Source organism: Lontra canadensis, unplaced genomic scaffold (assembly GCF_010015895.1).
Source record: "Lontra canadensis isolate GAN:19392208 unplaced genomic scaffold, GSC_riverotter_1.0 scaffold51, whole genome shotgun sequence".
Lineage (NCBI taxonomy): Eukaryota > Metazoa > Chordata > Mammalia > Carnivora > Mustelidae > Lontra > Lontra canadensis.
The window spans coordinates 8,863,595-8,887,057 of NW_022631045.1; the positions used below are offsets into that span (position 1 = coordinate 8,863,595).

At 39.2% G+C, this 23,463-nt stretch overlaps 1 protein-coding gene across 2 annotated transcripts in view; it reads right to left on the reverse strand.

The window, feature by feature from the left end:
- The window catches only part of CPB2 (carboxypeptidase B2), a 59,049-nt gene extending 39,124 nt beyond the window's left edge, over positions 1-19,925 (reverse strand). Inside the window, exon 1 of one of the 2 annotated variants that reach the window (XM_032874008.1) lies at positions 19,723-19,925. In XM_032874008.1, the coding sequence (XP_032729899.1) occupies positions 19,723-19,796 (74 nt within the window). In that variant the 5' untranslated portion in view covers positions 19,797-19,925. The remainder of the gene's footprint in view (positions 1-19,722) is intronic. The other variant, XM_032874007.1, reaches the window with a different exon arrangement.
- Between the last annotated feature and the right edge of the window lie 3,538 nt (positions 19,926-23,463).

Here is a 23,463-nt window from a genome sequence, read left to right on the forward strand (position 1 = left end):
TCTGACATTCTCCCCTCTCATGTTCTCTCTCACTCTCTCAAATAAGTAAATAAAATCTTTAAAAGAAAAAAACAAACAAAGAAGAACTTAATTCATGGAAACCAATGAGAACAAAAACACATTGGTCCAAAACCTATGGGAAACTGCAAAGGCAGTCCTAAGGGGGAAATACTCAGCCATCCAAGCCTCACTCAAAAAAATAGAAAAATCCAAAATACACAAATTAGCTTTATACCTTAAAGAACTGGAGAAAGAACAACAAATAAAGCATCAGCCACATATAAGAAGAGAAATAATTATGATTAGAGTAGAGATCAATGAACTAGAAATCAGATATACAGTAGAGCAGATCAAAGAAACTAGAAGCTGATTTTTGATAGAATAAATAAGATTGATAAACCACTGGCCAGACTTACCCAAAAGAAAAGAAAAAGGACCCAAATTAATAAAATCTTGAATAAAAGAGGAGAGATCATGACTAACACCAAGGAAATAGAAACAATTATTAGAAATTATTATCAACAACTGTATGCCAATAAATTAAGCAAAGTGGAAGAAATCGGTGCCTTCCTGGAAACATATAAACTACCAAGACTGAAACAGGAAGAAATTGACAACCTGAATAGACCAATAACCAGTAACAAGACTGAAGCGGTGATCAAAAACCTCCCAAAAACCAAGAGTCCAGGGCCTGAGGATTCCCTGGGGAATTCTACCAAACATTCAAAGAAATAATACCTATTCTCCTGAAGCTGTTTCAAAAAATAGAAACCAAAGGAAAACTTCCAAACTCATTCTAGGAGCCCAGCATTACCTTGATCTGAGAACCAGGCAAAGACCCCATCAAGGAGAATTATAGGACAATATCCTTGATGAATATGAATGCCAAAATTCTCAACAAGATCCTAGCTAAGAGGATCCAACAGTACATTAAAAGATTATCCAGCACGACCAAGTGGGATTTATTCCTGGGATGCAAGGGTGGTTCAACATTCACAAATCAATCAATGTGATAGATTATATAAATGAGAGAAGAGACAAGAACCACACGGTTCTCTCAATTGATGCAGAAAAAGCATTTGACAAACTACAGCATCTTTTCCTGATTAAAACTCTTCAGAGTGTAGGGATAGAGGAAACATTCCTCAATTTCATAAAAACCATCTAAGAAAAGCCCATAGCAAATATCATTCTCAATGGGGGAAAGCTGAGAGTCTTTCTCTCCAGATCAAGAACATGACAAGGATGCTCACTCTTGCCACTGTTGTTCAACGTTGTAGTAGAAGTCCTAGCAACAGTAATTAGACAACAGAAGAAATAAAAGATATTCAAATGGGCCAAGAAGAAGTCAAACTCTCTCTCTTCACAGATGACATGATACTTTATGTGGGAAACCCAAAAGACTGCAAACTCTAAATTATTAGAACTCATACAGCAATTCAGTAATGTGGTAGATACACAATCAATGCACAGAAATCAGTTACTTTCCTATACACTAACAATGTAACTGTAGAAAGAGAAATTAGGAAATCGATTCCATTTACAAATTCCATTTACAATTCCATTTATAATACTAGAAACCATAAGATACCTTGGAATAAACCTAATTAAAGAGGGGAAGGATCTATACTCAAGAAACTACAGAAAACTTATGAAAGAAATTGAAGAAGACACAAAAAGATGGGAAAACATTCCACACTCATGGATCAGAAGAATAAACATTGTTAAAATGTCTGTGTTGCCCAGAGCAATCTATGCTTTCACCACCATCCCAATCAAAATACCAATGATATTTTTCAAAGTGCTGGCACAAACCAGTCCTAAAATTTGTATGGAACCAGTAAAGACCCTGAATCACCAAGGGAATATTGAAAAAGAAAAACAAAGCTGAGGGCATCACATTGCCTGATTTCAAGCTTTATTACAAAGCTGTGATCACTAAGACAGCATGGTATTGGCACAAAAACAGACACATAGATCCGTGGAACAGAATAGAGAGCCCAGGTTTGGACCCTCGACTCTATGGTCAACTAATCTTGGACAAGGCAGGGAAGAATATCCAATGGAAAAAAAAATAATAATATAATAATAATAATAAATGGTGCTGGGAAAATTTGGCAACTATGTACAGAGGAATGAAACTCAGCCATTCGCTTACACCATACCCAAAGATAAACTCTAAATGGATGAAAGACCTCAGTGTGAGACAGGAATCCATCAAAGTCCTGGAGGAGAACAAAGCCAGTAACCTCTTCGACATTGGCCATAGTAACTTCTTTCAAGACACGTTTCCAAAGGCAAGGGAAACAAAAGTGAAAATGAACTTTTGGAACTTCATCAAGATAAAAAGCTTCTGCACAGCATAGGAAATAGTCAACAAAACAAAGAGACAACCTGCAGAACGGAGAAGATATTTGCAAATGACACTCAGGTAAAGGGCTGGTATCCAAGATCTATCAAGAACTTCTCAAACTCAATGCCCAAAAAACAGATAATCGAGTCAAAAAAAAAAATGGGCAGAAGACATGAACAGACACTTCTCTAAAGAAGACATACAAATGGCTAACAGACACATGAAAAAATGTTCAACATCATGAGCCATCAGGGAAATCAAATCAAAACCACAATGAGATACTACCTTATACCAGTTAGAATGGCAAAAAAAAAAAGAAAAGAAACAACAAATTTTCAAGAAGTTATGAAGAAGGCGCCTGGGTGTCTCAGTTGGCTGAGCAACTGCCTTCGGCTCAAGTCATGATCCTGGGATCCTGGGGTCCTGGGATTGAGGACAATATTGTGCTCCCCCTGCACTGTGGGGAGCCTGCTTCTCCCTCTCCCTCTGCTTGCCAATCCTTCTGCTTGTGCTCTCTCTCTGTCAAATAAATAAATAAACTCTTAAAAAAAAAACTTTATGGAGAAAGGGGAATCCTCTTACACTGTTGGTGGGAATGCAAGTTTGTACAGCCACTTTGGGAAATAGTGTGGAGGTTCCTCAAAAAGTTAAAAATAGAATTATCCTATGACCCAACAAAATTGTACTACTGGGTTTTTACCCTAAAGATACAGATGTAGTGAAAAGAAAGGTCATATGCACCCCAATAACATCAATGTACACAATAGCCAAACTGTGGAAGGAGCCAAGATGCCCTTCAAGAGATGAATGGATAAAGATGTATATACAATGAAATATTACTCAGCCATCATAAAGGATGAATACCTTTGCATCAACATGGATGGAACTGGAGGATATCATGCTAAGTGAAATAAGTGCAACTATCATATGGTTTCACTTATTTGTGGAACATAAAAAGAGCATGGAGGACGTTAGAAGAAGGAAGGGAAAACTGAAAGTGGGGAAATCAGAGGGGGAGACAAACCATGAAACACTATGGACTCCAGGAATCAAACTGAAGGTTTTAAAGGAGAGAGGAGTGGGGGAATGGGTGAACCGAGTATTAAGGAGGGCACGTATTGCATGGAGCACTGGATGTTATACGCAAACAATGAATCACAGAACACTATATCAAAAACTAATGATATACTGTAAGGTGACTAATATAACACAATAAAAATTATAAAAAATAATATTTCATTGTACATTATATTCCATATATAGCATATAGGTATATACTGTATCTTTATCTGTTTATCTATTGAGGGATACTTGGGCTGCTTTCATAATTTGGCTATTGTAAATAATGCTGCAATAAACATAAGGGTGTGTACATCTTTTCAAATTGGTGTTTTCATATTCTTTGGGTAAATACATAGTGGAATTACTGGAGCATATGGTAATTTTATTTTTAATTTTTTGAGGAATCTCTATACTGTTTTCCACAGTGGCTGTACCAGTTTACATTCCCACCAACAGCACATGAGTGTTCCTTTTTTACCATATCCTTGCCAACACTTACTGTTTTTGGTTTTTATTTTAACCACTCTGATAGGTGTGAGGTGATATCTCATTGTGGTTTTGATTTGCATTTCCCTGATGATGAGTGATGTTGAGCATTTTTTAATGTGTCTGTCAGCCATCTGCATGTCTTCTTTGGAGAAATGTCTGTTCATGTCTTCTGCCCATTTTTAGTTGGATTTGGGGATTTGTTTGGGTTTCTATTTTTTGGTGTTCTGTTGTATAAGTTCTTCATATATTTCTGATAGTAAACCTTTATCAGATATGTCTTTTGCAAATATCTTCTCCCATTCAGTAGGTTGTCTTCTAGTTTTTTCTTTTGTCTTTCTTATTTAAGTTTTTAAATCCGTTTGAAAATTATCTGTTTGTGTGTAGTGTAAAGAGGGAATTGAGTTCCTTTTTTCCTTCTTAGACTCATTTATTAATCATTAATACTTTCCCCAGGGATCAGCTATGCCAGTTCTGTCATGTATAAGTTTTCATACTCTTTGGCAGAAACAATGCTAGTTCATCACATCATTTTTTTGTTTCTGGGGATACACAAAGAAACCACATTTCCTAGCCTTCCATGCAGTTGTGTTGAGACCATGTGCCTGAGTTCTTAACAATGGAAATGTGGGAGGGAGTGACGTGCACAGTTAAGAGCAGGTGGGGGTCTTTATGTGCTATGTGCTCTCTTACCCTGAGACTAGAAGCAAAGAACCCCAAGATGTTGCAGTAGGGAAGCAGCCCAGATTTCCAGCTTGGAGGAGAGGGTGAGAGAAAGCCAGATGGGTTCATTAATTGGTGATACAAGTGAGAAAGAAACCTCTGTTGTGGCAAGTTAGTTATATAGGGCACATTAGTTATATAGGATAATCAAGGATTACCCTTACTGATGTGGAGTGGTCTATTTCTTGGATCTTTTTCTTCTTTCTTTTTAAACATATTTTATTTATTTATTTGATAGAGACACAGTGAGAAAGGGAACCCAAGCAGAAGGAGTGGAAGAGGGAGAAGCAGGCTCCCCACTGAGCAGGGACCCCGATGTGGGCCTCGATCTCAGGACCCTGGGATTATGACCTGAACCGAAGGCAGATGCCTAATGGCTGAGCCACCCAGGTGCCCCTATTTCTTGGATCTTTTTATGTTCCATGGATTTACTTGTCTATCTTTGGGCTGAAACCATTCATCTGTGTGATTGTAGCTTCATATTAAAACTTAACAACCTACAGGATAAACTCCTGCTTCCCCTCCCCCTTGTCTAGTTCTTTTTAGAGATTTTCTTGGTTTGATATTTTGCTTTTCCAAGTAAATTTTTAAAATCAGAGAGGAAAAAAATGAGACAAGATGAAACCAGAGAAGACAAACCATAAGAGTCTCTCAATCTTAGGAGACAAACTGAGGTTTGCTGGAGGGGAGGGGTGTAGGGGATACGGTGGCTGGGTGATGGACATTGGGAAAGGTATGTATTGTGGTGAGCACTGAATATTGTGTAAGATTGATGAATCACAGACCTGTACCCCTGAAACAAATAATATGTTATATGTTAATAATTGAATTTGAGTTTAAAAAAAAATCAGCTTGTTATTGTTCCATGAAAAAAGTTTGGATTTTGATTAATATTATTATAAATCAATAATTTGGGAGATTTGACATTCTGATTCTGAGTATCCTTATCATTAATACAATAGATTTGTGTTCTGGTTTAGGCATTCTTTAATAACCTTCAAAAAATTTTATAATTTTATCTATAAAAATATTGCATATTTTTATATTCTAGCAAATCTCTTTTTTCTTTTATAAATGGTAGTTTTTAGTATTCCATCTCTTAGTTCTTTCTTGTTGAGGTATAGAAACGAAATAAATTTTTAGATATTTATTTTCTATCCAGGTCCCTTGGAAGTTTTGATCATTTTAATGTAGATAATTTGTTGTTGTTGTTTTTCTTTGCCAAAAATCATTACAATTGCTCATACTAAATTTGGTTCTTTCATTTCAAAGCTTGTGGAATTTTTTTCTTGCCTGACTGTATTGACTAGGACCTGCAGTATAGTGTTGAAAAGAAGTGGAAATAAAATGCATGATGCATAATTTTTAAAAAACTTTTGTAATGTTTCACCATTAGAATGCTTGTGGCAGGGTTTGTAGGTGCTTTTTATCAGGGTGAAGAAGTTTCCTTCTACTCTGCTATGAGTTTTTATAAGGAATGGATGTAGACTTAATCATATATTTTTATGATTTTCTAGTTTTCTAGTTTCATCTCTTAATGTGATGAATTACATCAATAGATTCTTTTTTAAGTTTTTTAAGTTTTAAGACACCTGGTTTAATTTGTTTTCTCACTTTCCCTTTATCATATTTCTTTCTACCTTATAATGCTTGCTAGGGCCATAGAGGATGCTTAGCAATTCTTGGAAAGCCAAGGCAATAGATTGGTGTGAATCAATGTAGATTGACTTTATTTTTATATACCACCTAATCAAAAGGGAAAGAATTTCTTAATTTTTTCATACATGCAGCTCTCTATCCACTTTTGCAAGTGAGGGAGATTTGGGTAATAGAGAATGGAAGCAGTAAGGTGAGGAATTGCAGATATATGTGGAATCTGTTAACAGCGATGGCATTCTCAAATTTCTAGTATACCTCTAAGTAACTATTTTATTTGAATTAAAATTAAGCTATATTGGTGGCATTTGCCAGAGGGGGCCCATTTTTAACTTAAAGAATTTTTTCTTTTTAGACAAATATTATCCTTGAAATGTGGGACAAATATTATTTTAATCACAAAGAAAATATTTTGTTCTTTATTTAAAACGAATCTTAACAGGTGCCTGGGTGGCTCAGTAAGTTAAGTGTCTGCCTTGGGCTTACATCATGATCTCAGGGTCCTGGGACAGAGCCTCGCATTAGGTTCCCTGCTCAGCTGGGAGTCTGCTTCTCCCTCTTCCACTGCCCCTCCCCCTGCTCATGTTTTCTCTCTCTCTCAAATAAATAAATGAAGTCTTTTTAAAAAATTAAAATAAATAAAACTAACCTTAGACTTTGGGGTGACCAGGTGGCTCAGTTAGAGTGTCTGACTCTTGATTTCACCTCAGGTCATGATCTCAGGGTTGTGGGATCTATCCCACATCAGGCTCTGCATTGGGCATGGAGCCTGCTCGAGATTCTCGCTCTCCCTCCCTCTCTCTCTGCTCCTCATTTCCCTGCTCATGCTCTCTCTCTCTCAAAACAAAACAAAACAAAAAGGAAAAAACAAAAAAAAAATCTTTGACTTTGCTTTTAGTCAAGATGGAGAAACAAGAACTAGGTTTACTCCCCTGTCAGAAATAAATAAAAAACTGGACTCTCTCTGTCTATCTATATATTTAATAAATTGAGTATCAGCAACATGATGACCAGATACAACATTGTATTCTAGATTAGATCCTGAAACAGAAAAAGGACATTAGTGGAAAAACTGATGAAATCCAATAAAGTCTGGAGTTTAGGTAATAGTAATAGTGTTAATAATGTTGGATTTTTAGTTTTGACAAATATAACATGGTAATGTAAGACACTAACAGTAGGGGAAACTGAGTGAAGACTATTCAGGAACTCTCTGTAATTTCCTGCAACTTTTCTGTAAATCTAAAAATATTCCAAATAAATTTTTTATTTAAAAAATATAACAAGAGCTCTGGAAATACAGAAGAGGTTATGACAACTTATGCTTGTCATTATTAGCAAAAGATTTATGGAAGAGATGATTGGGTAAATTAGAGTATGGAAAGACCCTGTGGCAGGAGACAAAAAGGCACTGTTGGGGAAATAGCAAACTGTCTGTTGTTGCCAAGTGGGAGATAGTAGCTAAACAGAAATTAATTGGTTCTCCTCTAGAGAAGATTTTGAATGCACATTGAGAAATCTGGTCTTTGTCTTGTAGGCAGTTAGGAGTTAGGAAAAGGACATCACTTGTGATTTATGAGAATAACTTTGACAGCAGACTGGGGGGTGGTTTTATTTTAGAAATCCTGATTAAAAGATTTAAATTCTGGAAATAAGCCTATGGAGTCTTGATTTTCTGAAAAGGGAAAGACTGGCTCACAGAAAAAAAAGATACTAGGAAATTTTATGTCAATCCCTGGTATAGTTTCAGTGTACGTTATTCAACCAGCGCTTAAGGAAATATGTCCAAGGGTAGTTACTGCAGGATCATTCATGGTAACAATACCCAGAAACCACATAAACGCTTCTCAGTAACAGAATTATTGAATAATGGTAATGTCTGCACATTCCGAAATGCTTTGTAGCCATTATAAAGAATGAGTTAGATTTGTAACAGTTAACTTGCCAGAGATTTACATGATGTTCTAAGAGAAAGAAGCAAGATATGAAGAAGTCTATAAAATATTACCCCATTTTAGTGAAAAAAATAAATAATAAAGAAAAAGGAAAGTCATGTGTTGAAGGCAGGAGAAAAGTGATGAATGAATAAGCAGCACATAGTTAACATCGATTTGGGTGGTGAGGGATGGCCGTTAAAAGACTGGGTAGGTGAGAGAAGTGGGGGAGGAAATAAGATTGTTTTTTAAAAGAAAGGACTCTATAGTTCCAATAGAAGATCCGATATTTGACGAATGTAAAATTACACAAGGGTGTATATAAATGTATAGAGAAACACGGGAAAGAATGATCACCAAAATGTTAATGACATTTCCTCAGGGTGATGAAATTTCAGTGTTTCTCTCCCCAATTTTATGCCTTTCCCTATTACTGATTAACCAAGAAGAACGCTTATTTTCTTTAATCAGGGGGAAAAACTATTACAAAGTTACTCTGTGAAAAAGCCACTGCCAAGCATCTTATACTGCTGAGGACCCTTTTGCTAGAACATTCCTTGTTGTTTTCAAATGTTCTCTGAACCCATCAGGGGAATATAATGAGTTTTCTAGTCTTTCATAATATTTTCATTCAAGTATGTCCTGTTCTAGGAATTTCTAAAAATTTTTTCTTTCATCTGCCATAATAGCTCTGACATTTCTAGGTCACTAAATGTAGGCCACTGTTTTCTCTAAGCTTCCAAAAAACATCCTGGCACCAATTAGCACCACCTCCCAAGGATCTAACTAGAATGTCAAACCCTGTATCTTGGACAAGTACACCTCTTTAAGGATATAGTCCCTCTCCTTTATTAACATACTCAGCCCTTGTGCAGTCAGATTATGTCATGACTTAACCTTGGGGGTTGGGGGTAGGAGGTGAGGTGGGAGTAGATTCTGAGGGCTGAATGTAAGAGATGACATTATAAGACTGAGCTCCCCGGTAGCAATGGGGGTGATGAATTGTTACACAATAGAAGCCAGGTGGCAGTGTTTAACCATACTTGACAAGTTGGGCCCAGAAGAAAATGACCCATGGAAAGCTTAGAGTTAGTTAAGAGAACATAGAATTCTCAAGGGCAAGATAAATGGCAGCCAACAAAAGTATTGCTCAATCTTTACAATCGAAATAAATCAAGGATGAATATGAGAAAAGCTAAGGACAGCTATCCCCACCAAGAGTCACAATGCATTGCCCAGTTTCCAGATGTAGCTTCTTAGACCTAGTTCTTAGGCTCAGAATCTCTTTCCTGAAGTGGGGAGGCAAATTCCCACAAGGAAAGACCCTGCAACAGTATAGAAAGGGTATATGATAATGACTTCCTCCGGTTCCTTCCCAAAGAAACCTATGAAAATGGACTCAGGAACTCTGCACACTGCAGAAAGGGAAATACTCAATCATTTTGAGGTCTTTTGGATGCAAGATCCAGGCTGACATTGACACCTGGAGGTCTGGAATCCTAGTGTAGGTCCAGCTCTTGGTGGAGGTACTGGGTCTATGAATCTCCCCCACCCCTATGATCATTTCCCTGGTCCCCAAACGTAAAACTGAGATGGACACACAGGGTAATTGGTAGAACCCCCATGTCAGTTCCTTTCCTGTAAAGTAAGAGCTATAATGGTCGGAAAAGCCAACAGGTCAGCCAGACTTCACCCTCACCCAGGAGAAGCCAAAAAACCCAAACAAACCAAAGAAGCATTCTGAGAGAAATGGCAGATATTATTGTCACCCTTAAAGACCAAAAGATGCAAGGATGGTGGTTTCCACAAATCCACTTTAAATTCATTAGTCTGGCTTTCACAAAAACCATATGGGTCCTAGTGGATGACAGTATACAATCCAGATTCTACCAAATAGGGACAAATTGGAGCCACTTTGCTCAGTGTGGTATCTTGGCTGGGCAGAGTCTTAGGTATACAGTATTCAGCTGTTGAGCAGGCTGCCTGTATCAGAAAAAAGAACCACAAACAATCTACTTGGTACAATCACCAGTACACAGTGGGAATCTTGCTTCAGCTTGACTTAGTTTTTCCGCTAACTAGCCTGTCTGGATATCCCAAGTTATGATATCAAGGATATCACATGAATCTTGGATCAGGTGAGCAAGAAATGCCAGGTGTGTTAGAGGCACATGTGCTCCCAAGGTTGTGAGTGTGTGTGTGTGTGTGTTTGGGGGGATGCTAATACTATAAAGATTCAGGGGACTGTCATACTAGGGAAATTTTAAAGGTCTAGAGATCTGGGATAGGTTGGGAAATTCACTCCAAATTAAGGACAGAATTTATATCTCTCCTGATGAAGAAAGGAACATAGTTTCTGGTGAGTCTCTTGGGTTTGGGATATACCTCATTTGGAATACTGCTTCAACCCATTTATTGGGTGACAGGAAAGACTATCATCTCTGTGATGGAGAGGCCCAGAACAGAAAGGTTCAGGCTGTTGTTCAAGAGCCCCTGTCATTGGGCCATATGGCCTGGGCAGGCCATAAAGGATTAGAAATGTCTGTGGTGGGAAAAGATGCCACTTAGAGGTTTTGGCATGTCCCAACAGGAGAATCACAATGTAGATACGTACAGCAAGGCCATGACATCTGCAAAGAAGAACTATACACCTTGCAAAAAACAGTTTTTGACATGCTGTTGGGCCCTGGTAGAAATGGAATGCCTGGCCATGGGTAACAAGTAGTCATAGAGCCAGTCTCACCCATCATGAGCTGGGTTTTATCATATTCACTATGGTAGGAAGATGGATGGCCCCCTAAAATGCCCATGTCCTAATCCCTAGAACCTGTGAACCTGTTGTCTTACACCGTAAAAGTGACTTTGCAAATATAGCTAAGTATTTTGAGATGGCATAATTATGTTGGATTATCTGGATAAGCACAGTGATCTTTCAAATATTCTCAAAAGTGGAGAAGGGAGACAGAGAGTGATGCAAAGGGAGATGTGGTCTAAGAATAGTTCAGAGTGATCCAGTGCAAGAAGGATTCAACCTGCCTTTTCTGGCTTCGAAGAGAAAAGTTTGGGGTTATAAGCCAAGGAATGAGTGTAGCCTCTAGAAATGGAAAAAGCAAGGATGCAGATTTTCCCCTCAAAACCCCTAGAGAAGAAACAGAATGGTGGCCAACACTTTGATTTCAGCCCAGTGAGACCCATTTTTAATATCTAAACAATGGAAATGTAAGATAATACATTTGTGCAGTTTTAAGACTCTGATTTGTGTTAATCTGTTAGAGTAGCAATAGGTAACTCACACACTTGTCATGTATTGAGGTTGGGCAGGCCAACCAGAAATCCATCATTAGACAGAACGGATACATATGGGATCAGGCACAGGTAGGATCTGGGGACACAAGTGAGGTGCATGAGCAGGTGGCCCTTCCTCTCAACTCATACTGACACATGCTACATGTGGATCAGCTAATGGAGCAGTAGCCATGAGAACACATCTCTAAGACCTCCAACTCAAAGATGTGTAATTGATGGAAGGTCCCAGCTACTGTGCTTGAGTTCTGTCCCTATGTTAATGCTAAGGCCTTATTTTTCACTAGCTGCTTCCAGCTAATAACTGAGCATGGTAGGGATACCAAGACAGGCTCATTACTGAAAGATGGGTGGCGGGGGAGGGGCTCTTCTGATAGATGACATTAGCTCAAGAACTATCATATCAACTTCGCAAAAGTTTTCTTAGAATTGCACTACAATCTAAGACCTTCTGTATTCCACCTTCCTTCCTTTCCTTCTTCCTCCACAGGGATTACACCAGCATTGCAGTATGTCTTTCCCGAGAGCCTCTTCTTGTCCCTTCCTCATTTATTCCTCTCCAGCATTTTTCTGAATACATTTCTTGTACGTCTAATTCCATCTTGGTGTTTGCTTCTTGGAGGAGTAAGGAAGTGGGAACAAAGTGTGGAGATCTTTGTAACACCTAACAGAGAACACCCACCAAACAATAGGCAAACTATGTAACTATGTAAACAAAATGATTAGTCAGTTGATGTCAGCCAGCTTCTGTCAACAGTCACCCCAGGGTTGGCACTAAGGCACATGAAAGAATAGCCTTGATGGCAAGGATGAAGTTTTGCATGGCCGACAGGATGGGTTGCTACTCACCAAGGTCGATAGAGCACCTGTTGCTGGCAAATGTCCAGCTTGACAGCAACAGAAACCAAAACCAAGCCCTCAAATCAGCACCATTCCACGAAGAAACCAAGCAACCACTTGGTGAGAAATTGCCTACTTTGGGTTCTTTCCATTCTGGGTCTGGATTTGCCTCTTTTACCTGCAGGGCCTCAACTAATGTTACCATACAAGGATGTTACCATATAGTGTGTGATCCACAAAGGATCCCACCTAACACTGTATCTGATTAAGGGATCCGCTTTACAACAAGGGAGGTACAGAATGGGCGCATTACCGTGGGATCCACTGGGCATATTACATACCACATCATGCAGAAGCTGCTAGACTCATACAGAAATAAGAATGGATTAGCTGAGGTGCTAGCTTGGAAAGGGGCAACGTGTTCCAGGATGCAGTTTTAAATCAATAATCATTATATGGTGCAGTGTCCCCACAAGTTAGAACACCTGGTTCTAGGCACCAAGTTGAAGCGGCTTTATTCACCACCAGTGAATAAGGGGGATTCGTACTTGCAAACTACAACTATGTCTCTATAAATTTAAAAGATCTGCTTCCCAGAAGAGAAAATCTCCCACAAAAGTCATGGCAAGAGTCTTATTAAACTGACAGCTGTTGCTGCTACCCAGTCATTTCAGATTCCTCGGCCCTAAAGATTATCAGGAAGGAGAGGAGTTATGCGGGAAGGGGTAGGTGACCTCGATCATCAGGAGGATGCTGAGGGCTGCATTCACACAGTTAAGCTGGCAGGGAAGAATACATCTGGTACACAGATGATAAACTTAGGCATTCTGTAAAACTCCCTTGTCCAATTTTGTTGTATATGGACAGATGCAACAGTCAAGGTCCAAAAGGACATGGTGAATAGAGGCTCAGACCCTTGAAGGTCAAGGGGCTGGGTCATCTCACCAGATAAGTCACCTAGACCATGGTAAGTGCTGGTGAAAGGGAAACAGAATGGATCGGAGAAAAGGAAAAAAATGAGTATTGGTTATCAACTCAAGACTAGGTATAGCTGTGGTGGGCTGTGGTTAATCCCACTGATGTTCCTCTTGTGTATTTCCTCCAGCAAAATAGAGCAACCAGAATCCAGAGGAGCTGCTCCCAAAGCTTGCTTTGGAAGCAGATCGATCTGAGTGGCACAAGGGCAGGACTATAGGAGATGCTATGCTGCGCTTCCCAGGTCCCCAACCAGGAATGAATGCTCATTTTCCCAGATTCTGCGAGTGTTGGCTGCTGTCACTCAAGTCCCTTTCCAGGAATTTTCCTTGACCGAAGAAAGACATGTTGCCAAGGTCATGCCTCCTCCCAGGTATAGCCCACCTCCAATGACTCATAAATACCCCAGCTTGGGACAACCCTGCAAGGACAACTGGCTTTAGGGATCCCAGGGCTTCATGTGACTGCATTGTTTTTCAGTTTCTCCTCATCCCAGTTCTCTTTCTTTCATCCCTGCACCACTGTTGCTCCCAAGATCGCTTTCCAGGAGACTTCCTAAATGCAAATCTCTATCTCAGAGACAGCTTCCTGGGGAAACTAACTGACAACAAATACAAAGATCTACTATCTGGGATAAAACATGTAAAGTGCTTTATGAGTTTGTATTCTCTGTTATAAGAATACAGAGTCAGAAGTTATTTGGGGCTGAAGCCATCAGAGAATAGAGACACTTTGAGCCGGACTTCTGAGATGGTCAGGATCTGGTAAGTGAAGGGGGAAGTTACACCATTAGACTGAGATAAGTAGAAATTTGGCAAATGAATTGGAGAAAAAACTGGCTCTGATACATCAGTGGAAAAGCAAAAGTGGAGCAAGTGATCTGGGTGGGCAGGAATATGGGGTTTCTGCCGGGCTGAACCAGGAAATAAAACCAGGATGAATGGGTGAGGCGGGACCTGACCACAGAGGATCTCAGAAACTGGGGTCAGGATTGTGGCCCTAATTTATAAAGTCATTGGGCCCCATCTGGGGAATTTGAGCCAAAGAGTGAAGAAGTCCGAGCTCTCTTTTGGTATGAAATATAAAGAAGTGGCGACTCATATAAGTAAATCATAATTTGAGAGTGAACTTCCTAACAGCTTAAGCTAACAACAAAATGGGATGCCTTTTACATAGTAATGAGCTCTCCGTTATTCAAATAGGCTAAATTTCAATCCCACATAAGGGAAGGATTGTGTTGACTAGAAGATAAGGGCATTTTTCTAATGTATTTGACTGAATTTAGTCAACAGAAAAGAGAAAAAAAAGAAAAAATGTGTTATCCCAATGGGTCTCTTTCTTTTTATAAAAAGATTTCATTTATTTATTTGTCAGAGAGAGAGAGCACACATAAGCAGCATGCAGAGTGAGAAGAGAAGAGAGAAGAAGCAGGCTCCCTGAGGAGCAAGGAGCCGGATTCAGGACTTGATCCCAGGACCCTGGGATCATGGCCTGAGCCAAAGGCACCGGCTTAACCAACTGAGCCACCCAGGCATCCCAATCCCAATGGGGCCTCTTTCTTAAGGAGAAAAAATTTCAGGAAATATAGAAAAGTAAATTGGGAAATGGGGAGGACTAAAATTAGGAGGGTAAAAATGCACCATAAAATATATTAATGTATCCGGGTTCCAGCTGTGGTGAGCTGGATCTTCCTGTTTCCATCTGCTTGGCCCAAGCACCAATACAATAGAACCAGGAAATGGGATGAGGGTCAGTCAGGTCACCTTACGTAGAACTTAGTTTCTGAAATTCAGTTTCCTGACTCAATACCTCCTTACTTCATCAGAAAGAAGCTAGTGGTCAGAGTGGAGAAAGAGAGAAGATTTGAGTCAACATTTCTTTGGAGCAAGTTATTACATTTCTGTCAGTACCGTTTCTCCTGAAGGGGATGGAATTTGGGGGTGTGACTTCCCTCATCTCTAGCTAGTAGGGAAGACTTCCAAGGAGGCTAATGGAGAGTCTGAACATGTTTCCTCAAGTTGAGAGACACAAGGACTGGTGCCTGGTTTGTTCCTGGCTTGTTCCCAAGGAAGCTAACCATGTATGTGGCTGGTCCCCAGTTGGATGGACAGTAATTAAAATCAAAAGAAGAAATATTTCATGGGCACGTAGTTATAACTCAGATGGTGTCAGATAGCGCCACCTACAGGGGTAAGAATGTGGGGGTGAATGTAAGATCCCTAGGGGTGAAACATAGAATCACAATGGGCTACCTAGTGAGAGATGCATCTATCCCTGGTCTGGAGAATTCCTCAGCAAAGGAATCTGAAAAATTCCTAAGAAGTTAAAACCCAAGAAAAAGGCAAAAAGAAGAAGAGTAAGGTGTGTGTATGGAGAGGGGGTGAGGGGTTGTTTTCCTGTAAAGACTGACCTTTGAATAAACCTTGAATGGACCCGATACTTAGTTTCTAAATTGAGATTGTTTGCATGTTAACAGGACCCTAAAATTATCAGTTACTTAAGAGTGGACTAAAAAGTCAGAATCTGTACACTTTCCATGTAGGAGTAGAGAAAGATTACTCCACCACATGGAACACAATGGGGCAAAGGGAGACGAGAAAATAAAGAAATGTTTTTTTTAATTGAATTTAATTTTTTTTTAATTTTTGAAGATTTTATTTATTTCTTTGACAGAGACAGAGAGAGAAGGAACACAAGCAGGGGGAGTGGGAGAGGGAGAGGGAGAAGCAGGCTTCCTGCTGAGCAGGGAGCCCCATGGGGGGCTTCATGTGGGGCTCCATCCCAGGACACTGGGATCATGACCTGAGTCGAAGGCAGACGCTTAATGACTGAGCCACCCAGGCATCCCTAAAGAAATGTTTTGATTGCATCTCTGATTGCATCACTATCACTTTTGAAGTGATAGTGGTAGAGGATTTAACAAATAGCCCGCTGAAAATTTAAAAAAAAAAAAAAAAGTCTTGCACCAAATAACGAATAGGGAAAAGTGTAAGCACAGTGAAATAACAGGTCATTTTACACAAAAAAATAAACTGAGTTTCAAAGAGGCAGCTCTGGGGCTATTTCCAGATCTGGAGATTTTAATACCAGAGAACATTTCCTCTGTCACTTCCCCTCTAAGAATATGAAGATTTTCATCAAGCTCTGTCCCCTGCTATGTTTACAGGAGGAGGCTCACATTTGCCATAGTTCTGCAAGATTATTTTTGAATTTGAAAAGCTGGTGAGATGCCTCTGAACAGTGGAAGAGCGCCCGAGGTTGCAATTTTGTTTTATGCATCACGACGTTTTAGGACCACCAGTGCCCTGTTCTTTAAGATGAAAATAATATATCAGGGGGAGCTAAGGGAAAGACGATAAACGGGTCTCCAGTGGCAGATAGTATATGAAGTTGACAGAAGGATCAAGTTCTGTGGTCTATTAATAATTCAGAAGCCCTCTCTCCTCAACCATTCTCCTGATTCTTTTTCCTTCTTTCCGTACTTTCCCCCAATTTCCTATTTCAAATAAATTGCCTCCGCTGACAGGCTGCCCTTAGCTCATCAGAGCCCAATACAATGAATGTCTTTGTTGACAAGGTTCTTGCTAGGGTTTTATTTTTGCCCTTTACAGTTTGGCTTTGAACAGCAAGTGACTACGGAGACAATGTTTTGGTGTTTGTTTGTTTGGCTGCTTTTCTCTTTGGCATATGGTATTAATGCCTTTAAAACTTTTTTCGTTCTCGGGTGGGGGCATTTCAGGGATGAGACATCTCAAAATGCATCTACAAATCAGCCAGTAAGAGATCGCCTGAAGAAAAAGTGTTGTTAGGAAAATGATCACGACAAGAAAACAGTAACAGAGAACAGCTTTAGGGAAAAGCCAGCCCATAAGCTCTTTTTAGGAGTGATTGTATTCTTGCCCCCAGAAATAATTCATCAGTCTCTCACCCTGAATGAAATTAGGTTTCCCGTTTAGCTTCAGTAATGGGCTGTTCCTGGAAAAGCAGAGCTCAGAATCAGTTGGTTAAAAAAAATTATTTGTACTCACAGAAAGAAGAGTTTGGAATGTTTTTTCTAGTGGAGGCATTGGACGGAGAAATCAGGTATATATCTGCCCACAGAGCGGCAAGTTTCCCTTCCCCAATACACACAGACAATATTTTCAATACCATGTGATTGGTTAAATTACAGCCCTATTCTTATTTCCCCCTTCAAGCATAGGTATCGATCAGACTCCAAAATATACGCTGAAGCAAGAACAGTAAGAAAAGCCGTGCCTGAAGAAATATTCTCATTCATTTCTTTGCTATTTGTGTGTGTGTGTGCGTGTGTGTGTGTGTAAGTCCTTTATTTGCATATTTAGTTCACTAAACTGTTACATGCTTCCTCATTTTGAAGCGACATGGTATAGCTTTTGAAGTATCTTGCTAAGGATCGTCTTATCTAGGAGTTCAGTTCATGATATGATCCAGGCGGTGGTGTGTGGGTGAGCCCTCCAGGCTCTACAGCAACCAACTGCCAAGGGGCAGAGCCACGCCACCAAAGACCCGCTGCCAGGTAAGGCCCTTGACACTGAACTTCCAGCCCGGCCCTCTCCCAGGCTGCACTCTGGATGGCCTGTCTTCTCTGCAGACTCACCATGACTAAATCCTACCTCCATCAGATGAGCTCTCTTCCTAATTCCCAGATTTTACAGGCAATGCATTTCAGGGAAGCAAGTTGAAATGAGGCGAACATGGGTTTGAATATAAACTCTACCCTTACTGTTTGGTTTGGGACAAATGATTTATCCTTCCTATAGGGCTCAGTTTCCTTCTCTGTAAGATGTCGCCATCAAGATTCCTAGGGTGTAGGATTGTAGGCATTTAAAGAGATGGCATTACTAAGTGCCTGGCCCAGTGCGTGAGGCAACACATGGTGCTAAATAATCATGAGTTCCTTCCCTTTCCCCTCTCTGTGGACGATACTGCCAGTGTCTACCATTCCCAGCCTGACGTGTTGATACCAGATTTCCTCCTTCCTTCTTCCCTACCTTTAATTAAAGCCAATCACCAAGTTATGGGACATTAGAACTGGCAAGGACCTTAGAAATTATAGGCATCTTATTTATTGATAACACATAGAGATATAGGTCACCAGTTACTCCAGCAATCTGACTCCCATGTCGATTCAATAACAATCATTATTTGGTGATGGACCTCACTGAATGACACTTGACAATCATATTGAACAAAAAAACCCAGTGATGATGTACAAACACAGCATCAGGCTCTCAAGTCAAGCTCTGTTTTCTTAAATGCTATCCCATGTCTCTTTCTGACTCAGAAAAGTTTTTTTTTTTTTTTTTTTTCTGATTTTTCGAATTTGTTCAAACAAGGGGGGGGGGGGAGGAACAGAGGGAGAGGGAGAAGCAGGCTCCCTGCTGAGCAGAGAGCCCCACACAGGGCTTGATCTCAAGACCCCAGGATCATGACCTGAGCCGAAGGCAGACACTTAATCGACTGAGCCACCCAGCCCCGAGATAAGTATTTCTGAGAGAATTTTCCTGTCCCTCGTTGATTTTTTCACTCTTTACTATTCACTAAATTGGGAGAGGCTTTTGTCTTAGAGGTAATTGGAAAAGAAAAGAACGACAGAAGCAAAACAAAGGAAAAAAAAAAGATAATTCCAAATGAAATAATACCAATTTTAAAAGTCTACGAGTTCACTAGTAAATACATCACAGTATTACACATAGCTGGGGATATTTACCATATATTATATATGTTAGAAGACAAGATTCATTTGTACTCTTCTAAGTAGTTTATAGTAAGAACTCTCTAGGGAATCACTCAACTAAGCAGAATAAGAATTAGATATGTTCATATATGTGTTCCTTATAACATAAGTCTTCTTCTTTTCTTATCTCTTGTGAAAACCCATGCATAACCTAAACCTCCTATTTCATACCTTATCCTTCCTCTCCTTCCTCTGTTCTATGTACAAGAGGAAAATATTCAGTTACTCATAGTTAATACAAATTACCCAGTTAATATATTTTGTGTATGAAGACCAAAAAATGTAAATGACCAAAATGTAAATGATGTGTTAGAGTATAAATAATTATTTTTATAAAAGCTTCCGTTTCTTTAATCTTCCTAGCCACTGAATACACATATCATCCAGCTTTCTCTCAGTAATAAAAGTAGAGACAGAAAAGAAAAAAAAAAAAAAAAAAAGACCCTGAATCTAGTGAGAGCCTTATTACACTGAAATGTACTATTTTTCAGGGCAACATGGAAAGTTTCTGAAAGAGCTGACCTTCAAACATTTAACATTTTGCTCCCCAGGTTAGTGCACTGACTAGATTCCATGTGGAGCAAACAAGTGAGGAAAATGGCCGCCCACTATTTAAGGTTCTATTAGGTTACCTCTGAAAAGCGAAGACATGCTGCTCACACAAGAGGAAGATGGCTACGAGGACTCCAAAGCTATAAAGCTTCATCCCAACAGCAATTAGCTGAAAAACAAAATTCTCTGGAGAGAAGGGCCAGGATGACTGGTTACATAAGAGCCTTCTTTACACACTGGTTAAAATATAATGGCATGTTCCCTCTCATTTCTGTGATCAATTGACTCAGCTTCTATTTTCACCCTTAAAAAATAAAGTACGATGAGAGTTGTTCTTACGTTCGACTCTCTAGAAGATATTTAACTCCTCAGGGAAGATTAGATCGAGAATAAAAGTATAGTAATGTTGCAGAAATGTGTCTGTTTTTTTTGAAGAAAAATAGCCCTAGAGTATTGATTCATGGCTGTAACCCATGCTGTGGGAGGTCTCCCGTGGAGTAGAAAGAGGTCTTCCCTTGTCTCTGTCTTTTTCAACTTTTTCAACATTTTCAAATTCAGATGAAGACACAGAAGGTGAGTTTCTCAGCTTTGTGGCTCTTACAAGGCTGAGAAGAAGAGCTTGTATGGAGGATTATAGTATCTCCATTCAAAGAAAATTTTCTTTGTTCATATGAGGTGATGGGCCCACCTATAGGAGAATAGGAATATTATGTCCTAGAGAGTTCTCTGGTCAAAAGAAAAAAAAAATCAGCTTGCTTTGAATCATGTTTATTTAGGAAAGGTCACCATAAGAGCCATTATCTAAATCAAAGCTCATCACATGTCATTCTGAAGGTAGCATCTGACTTACAACATTTTGTCTTGTATGAGGCTACAGCTTACCTCTGTAAGTGGGTGAAGCCCAGGTATTATCTCCAAATTCCCACTGGTCAGTGAATTAGAATGTTCTTGAGGACAGGGCAGGCAAATCTGCAAAATAAAACAAACTTCCCACAACAGGCTTCTGAGAAGGAAAGGATTGAGATTTCAAACTTTTCTCTCTGTGATTTAAAGCTATTAAAACATACTTAATGGATGAAGGTGGCACCACTGAAACTACCTCTTATATAGGAAGGAAGAAGAAAATGGATATACACATGTATCTGACCACTTTTAGAGAAAGATACATGGGAAGACTAGACCAGAAATCCATTAGACTGTGGTTACCTACAGCAGGTAGGTAGAAAAACTGAGTGGAAAAGATGAAGGAATAAGAACAGGGTAGACGAGATGGGAGGAGGGATGCTTTTTTGAGTAAATATTTTTGAATACTTCAGAATTCAAAAATACCACAGAATTTTAGAACCACAGTATTTTTTTCACTTACTCAAAACCAACAAGTAAATAAAATGAATACAAGCAAAAACACATGTTTTTAATGAGTGACATAACTACACTGAGGGGAGTGAGGAAAAACTAACCCAAGAGCTTTTACCTTGTTTTTTTTAAAACACAAAAAGTAACTTTAAAATAACAATCAACAGTGGCAGTTTACTAACAAATTTTATCCATTTTGGTGCTCCCTATTTAGTTTTATCCTGTCTCCTCTCGGGTTTACATTTCTTCTTGCTGAAGCAGTCTTTGAAAAGTTGCTTTAGTGAAGATCTGTTGGTGGTAGATTCTCTTGCGCTCCATCTGTTGGACCAGAATTTCATTCTGCCCTCACTTCCAAAGACTAGTTTAGCCAAATGTGACCTTCTAGTGATAGTTCTTCCGTTGTCTTTTGGCATCTACTGCGGTAAGGTAGGAATCTGCTGTCATGTCTTGTTCCCCTACAGATCAGCTGTTCTTCCTAATAGATGACTTTTAAGGGATTAAGGATTATCTTTATCTTTAATCCTCTTCAGCTCCATTACTCTTGTCGAGATGTGAATTTATTTTTTATTATCTAGCTCGGTACAGGGAATGTGATTTTGATCCGAGGATTTAGATATTTCTTCAACCTGGGAAAACCATTTTATTATTTCTTCAGCTATTATCTGCTAGTGCTTTTTAGGGGCTCCCTTTGGAGTTCCTTGATCTACCTTCCATGTCTTGTAACTGTCTTTTCATGTTTTTAAAAATCATAGTCTGTGTCTCTGTATGCTGAATCCTGGGCAAGAATTTCTCAGGACCATCTTCAAATTCACAAATTCATTCTTTGTGTTTAGTTTAGACTACATAGTCAACTGACCAGTGGGTTTTTTTTTTAATCCATCAAAAAATTTTATTGGAGAAATTGTGACTGAGAAATAGTAAGATGCCTTGGAATTGAACACAAGCATCTAAAATAAGAGCAGAGTTCAGGATGTCTTGTAATTGTGTGTTTTTTTTAAAATAACTTTACAAATCTTTTCCAACTTTTACAGTTGCTTTTTTCACATTTATCCATTTTTATCTTTTAAAAGATTTTATTTATTAGCAAGAGGAAGAGAATGAAATCATACGTTCAGGGAGGAGCAGAGAGAGAGGGAGAAGGAGAAGAAGACTCCCCACTGAGTGCAGAGCCTGTTGGGGAGCTCAATCCCAGGACCTGAGCCAAAGTCAGCTGCTTAACCCACTGAACCACCCAGACACCCCCATTCTGCTTTTGTATCAGTATTTTTAAATATCATTTTAAAGCATTTTGTTGTTTAATTTTTAATAGGTATGGTTCCTTCCGAGCTCTTGCTGACAATACTTAGGATACTTCTTATAAAGTCTGTGTTAGACTTGAGCTAAAGGATTAGTTGTATTTGAGATGAATTCATGCTCTGAGTATTGATTTTGTTGACTGCCTCTCTTAGCATTTGATTTCTTCTGTAATTTGGAACCTTAGTTTGCAGGCTCATTTTGAAGTCTTTTGTTTTCCTTTCCTGCCTTTCACCTTCTATGCTTACTTTTCTCCATTCTCCACAAGCGTCCAAGCAGCCCCTGGGTTTCCAATCCAGAACACTGTCTTAAACTAGCTTTTGTTTTTTCTACACCATGATAATGTCATGGCTTTCAAAGATCTAGTCACCAGTAAAGATGACTTAACTTAGTTACCGGCTTAGTCACTCCTAGCTTAGTTACTCCTCTGTCTCCTACAAACCAGTAGATGCTTATAAACCAGTCCTAAGCAGCAGTGGCACTATCTTTTTAAAACCGAGGTACATATATTAAAATGCACAGATTTAAGTGTTTGAGTAAATTAGTCTTGAAAAACACATATACTTGAGTAACCCACACCTCTCTCGAGTATAGAAGATTTCCATCATTCCAGAAAAGTTCTTTCATATCCCTCCCAATCATTTTCCCCTTTATTCTAGCAGCCTCTGTTCTGATTTTATCACCATAGATTAATTTTACTTATTTTAGAACTACATGAAATCATATATTGTCCTAGTCAGTTCAGGCTGTTACAGCCAGAATACCATAGACTAAATAGCTTAAACAACAAACATTTATATCTTACAGTTCTGGAAAGTGGAAAGTCCAAGATCAGGGCACAGATTCAGTGTCTGGTGAGAATCCACACCCTTGTTCATAGATGGCTGCCTTCTTGCCATATTCCCACATGGCAGAAAGTGAGAAAGCTCATGGCAGAAAGTGAGAGAGCTCGATGGGTCTATTTTATAAGGGCACTAATCCCATTCATGAGAGATCCACCATTACGATCTAATCACCTCCCAGAAGCTCCATATAAACACTGGCATACTGGGGATTAAGCTTCAACATATGTGTGAGGGATGGGGAGGACATAAACATCTAGTCTATGGCTTAGAGCACGTACTCCTTTGTGTCATGTTTATTTTGCTCAGCATTTTTTTTTTTTTAAGATT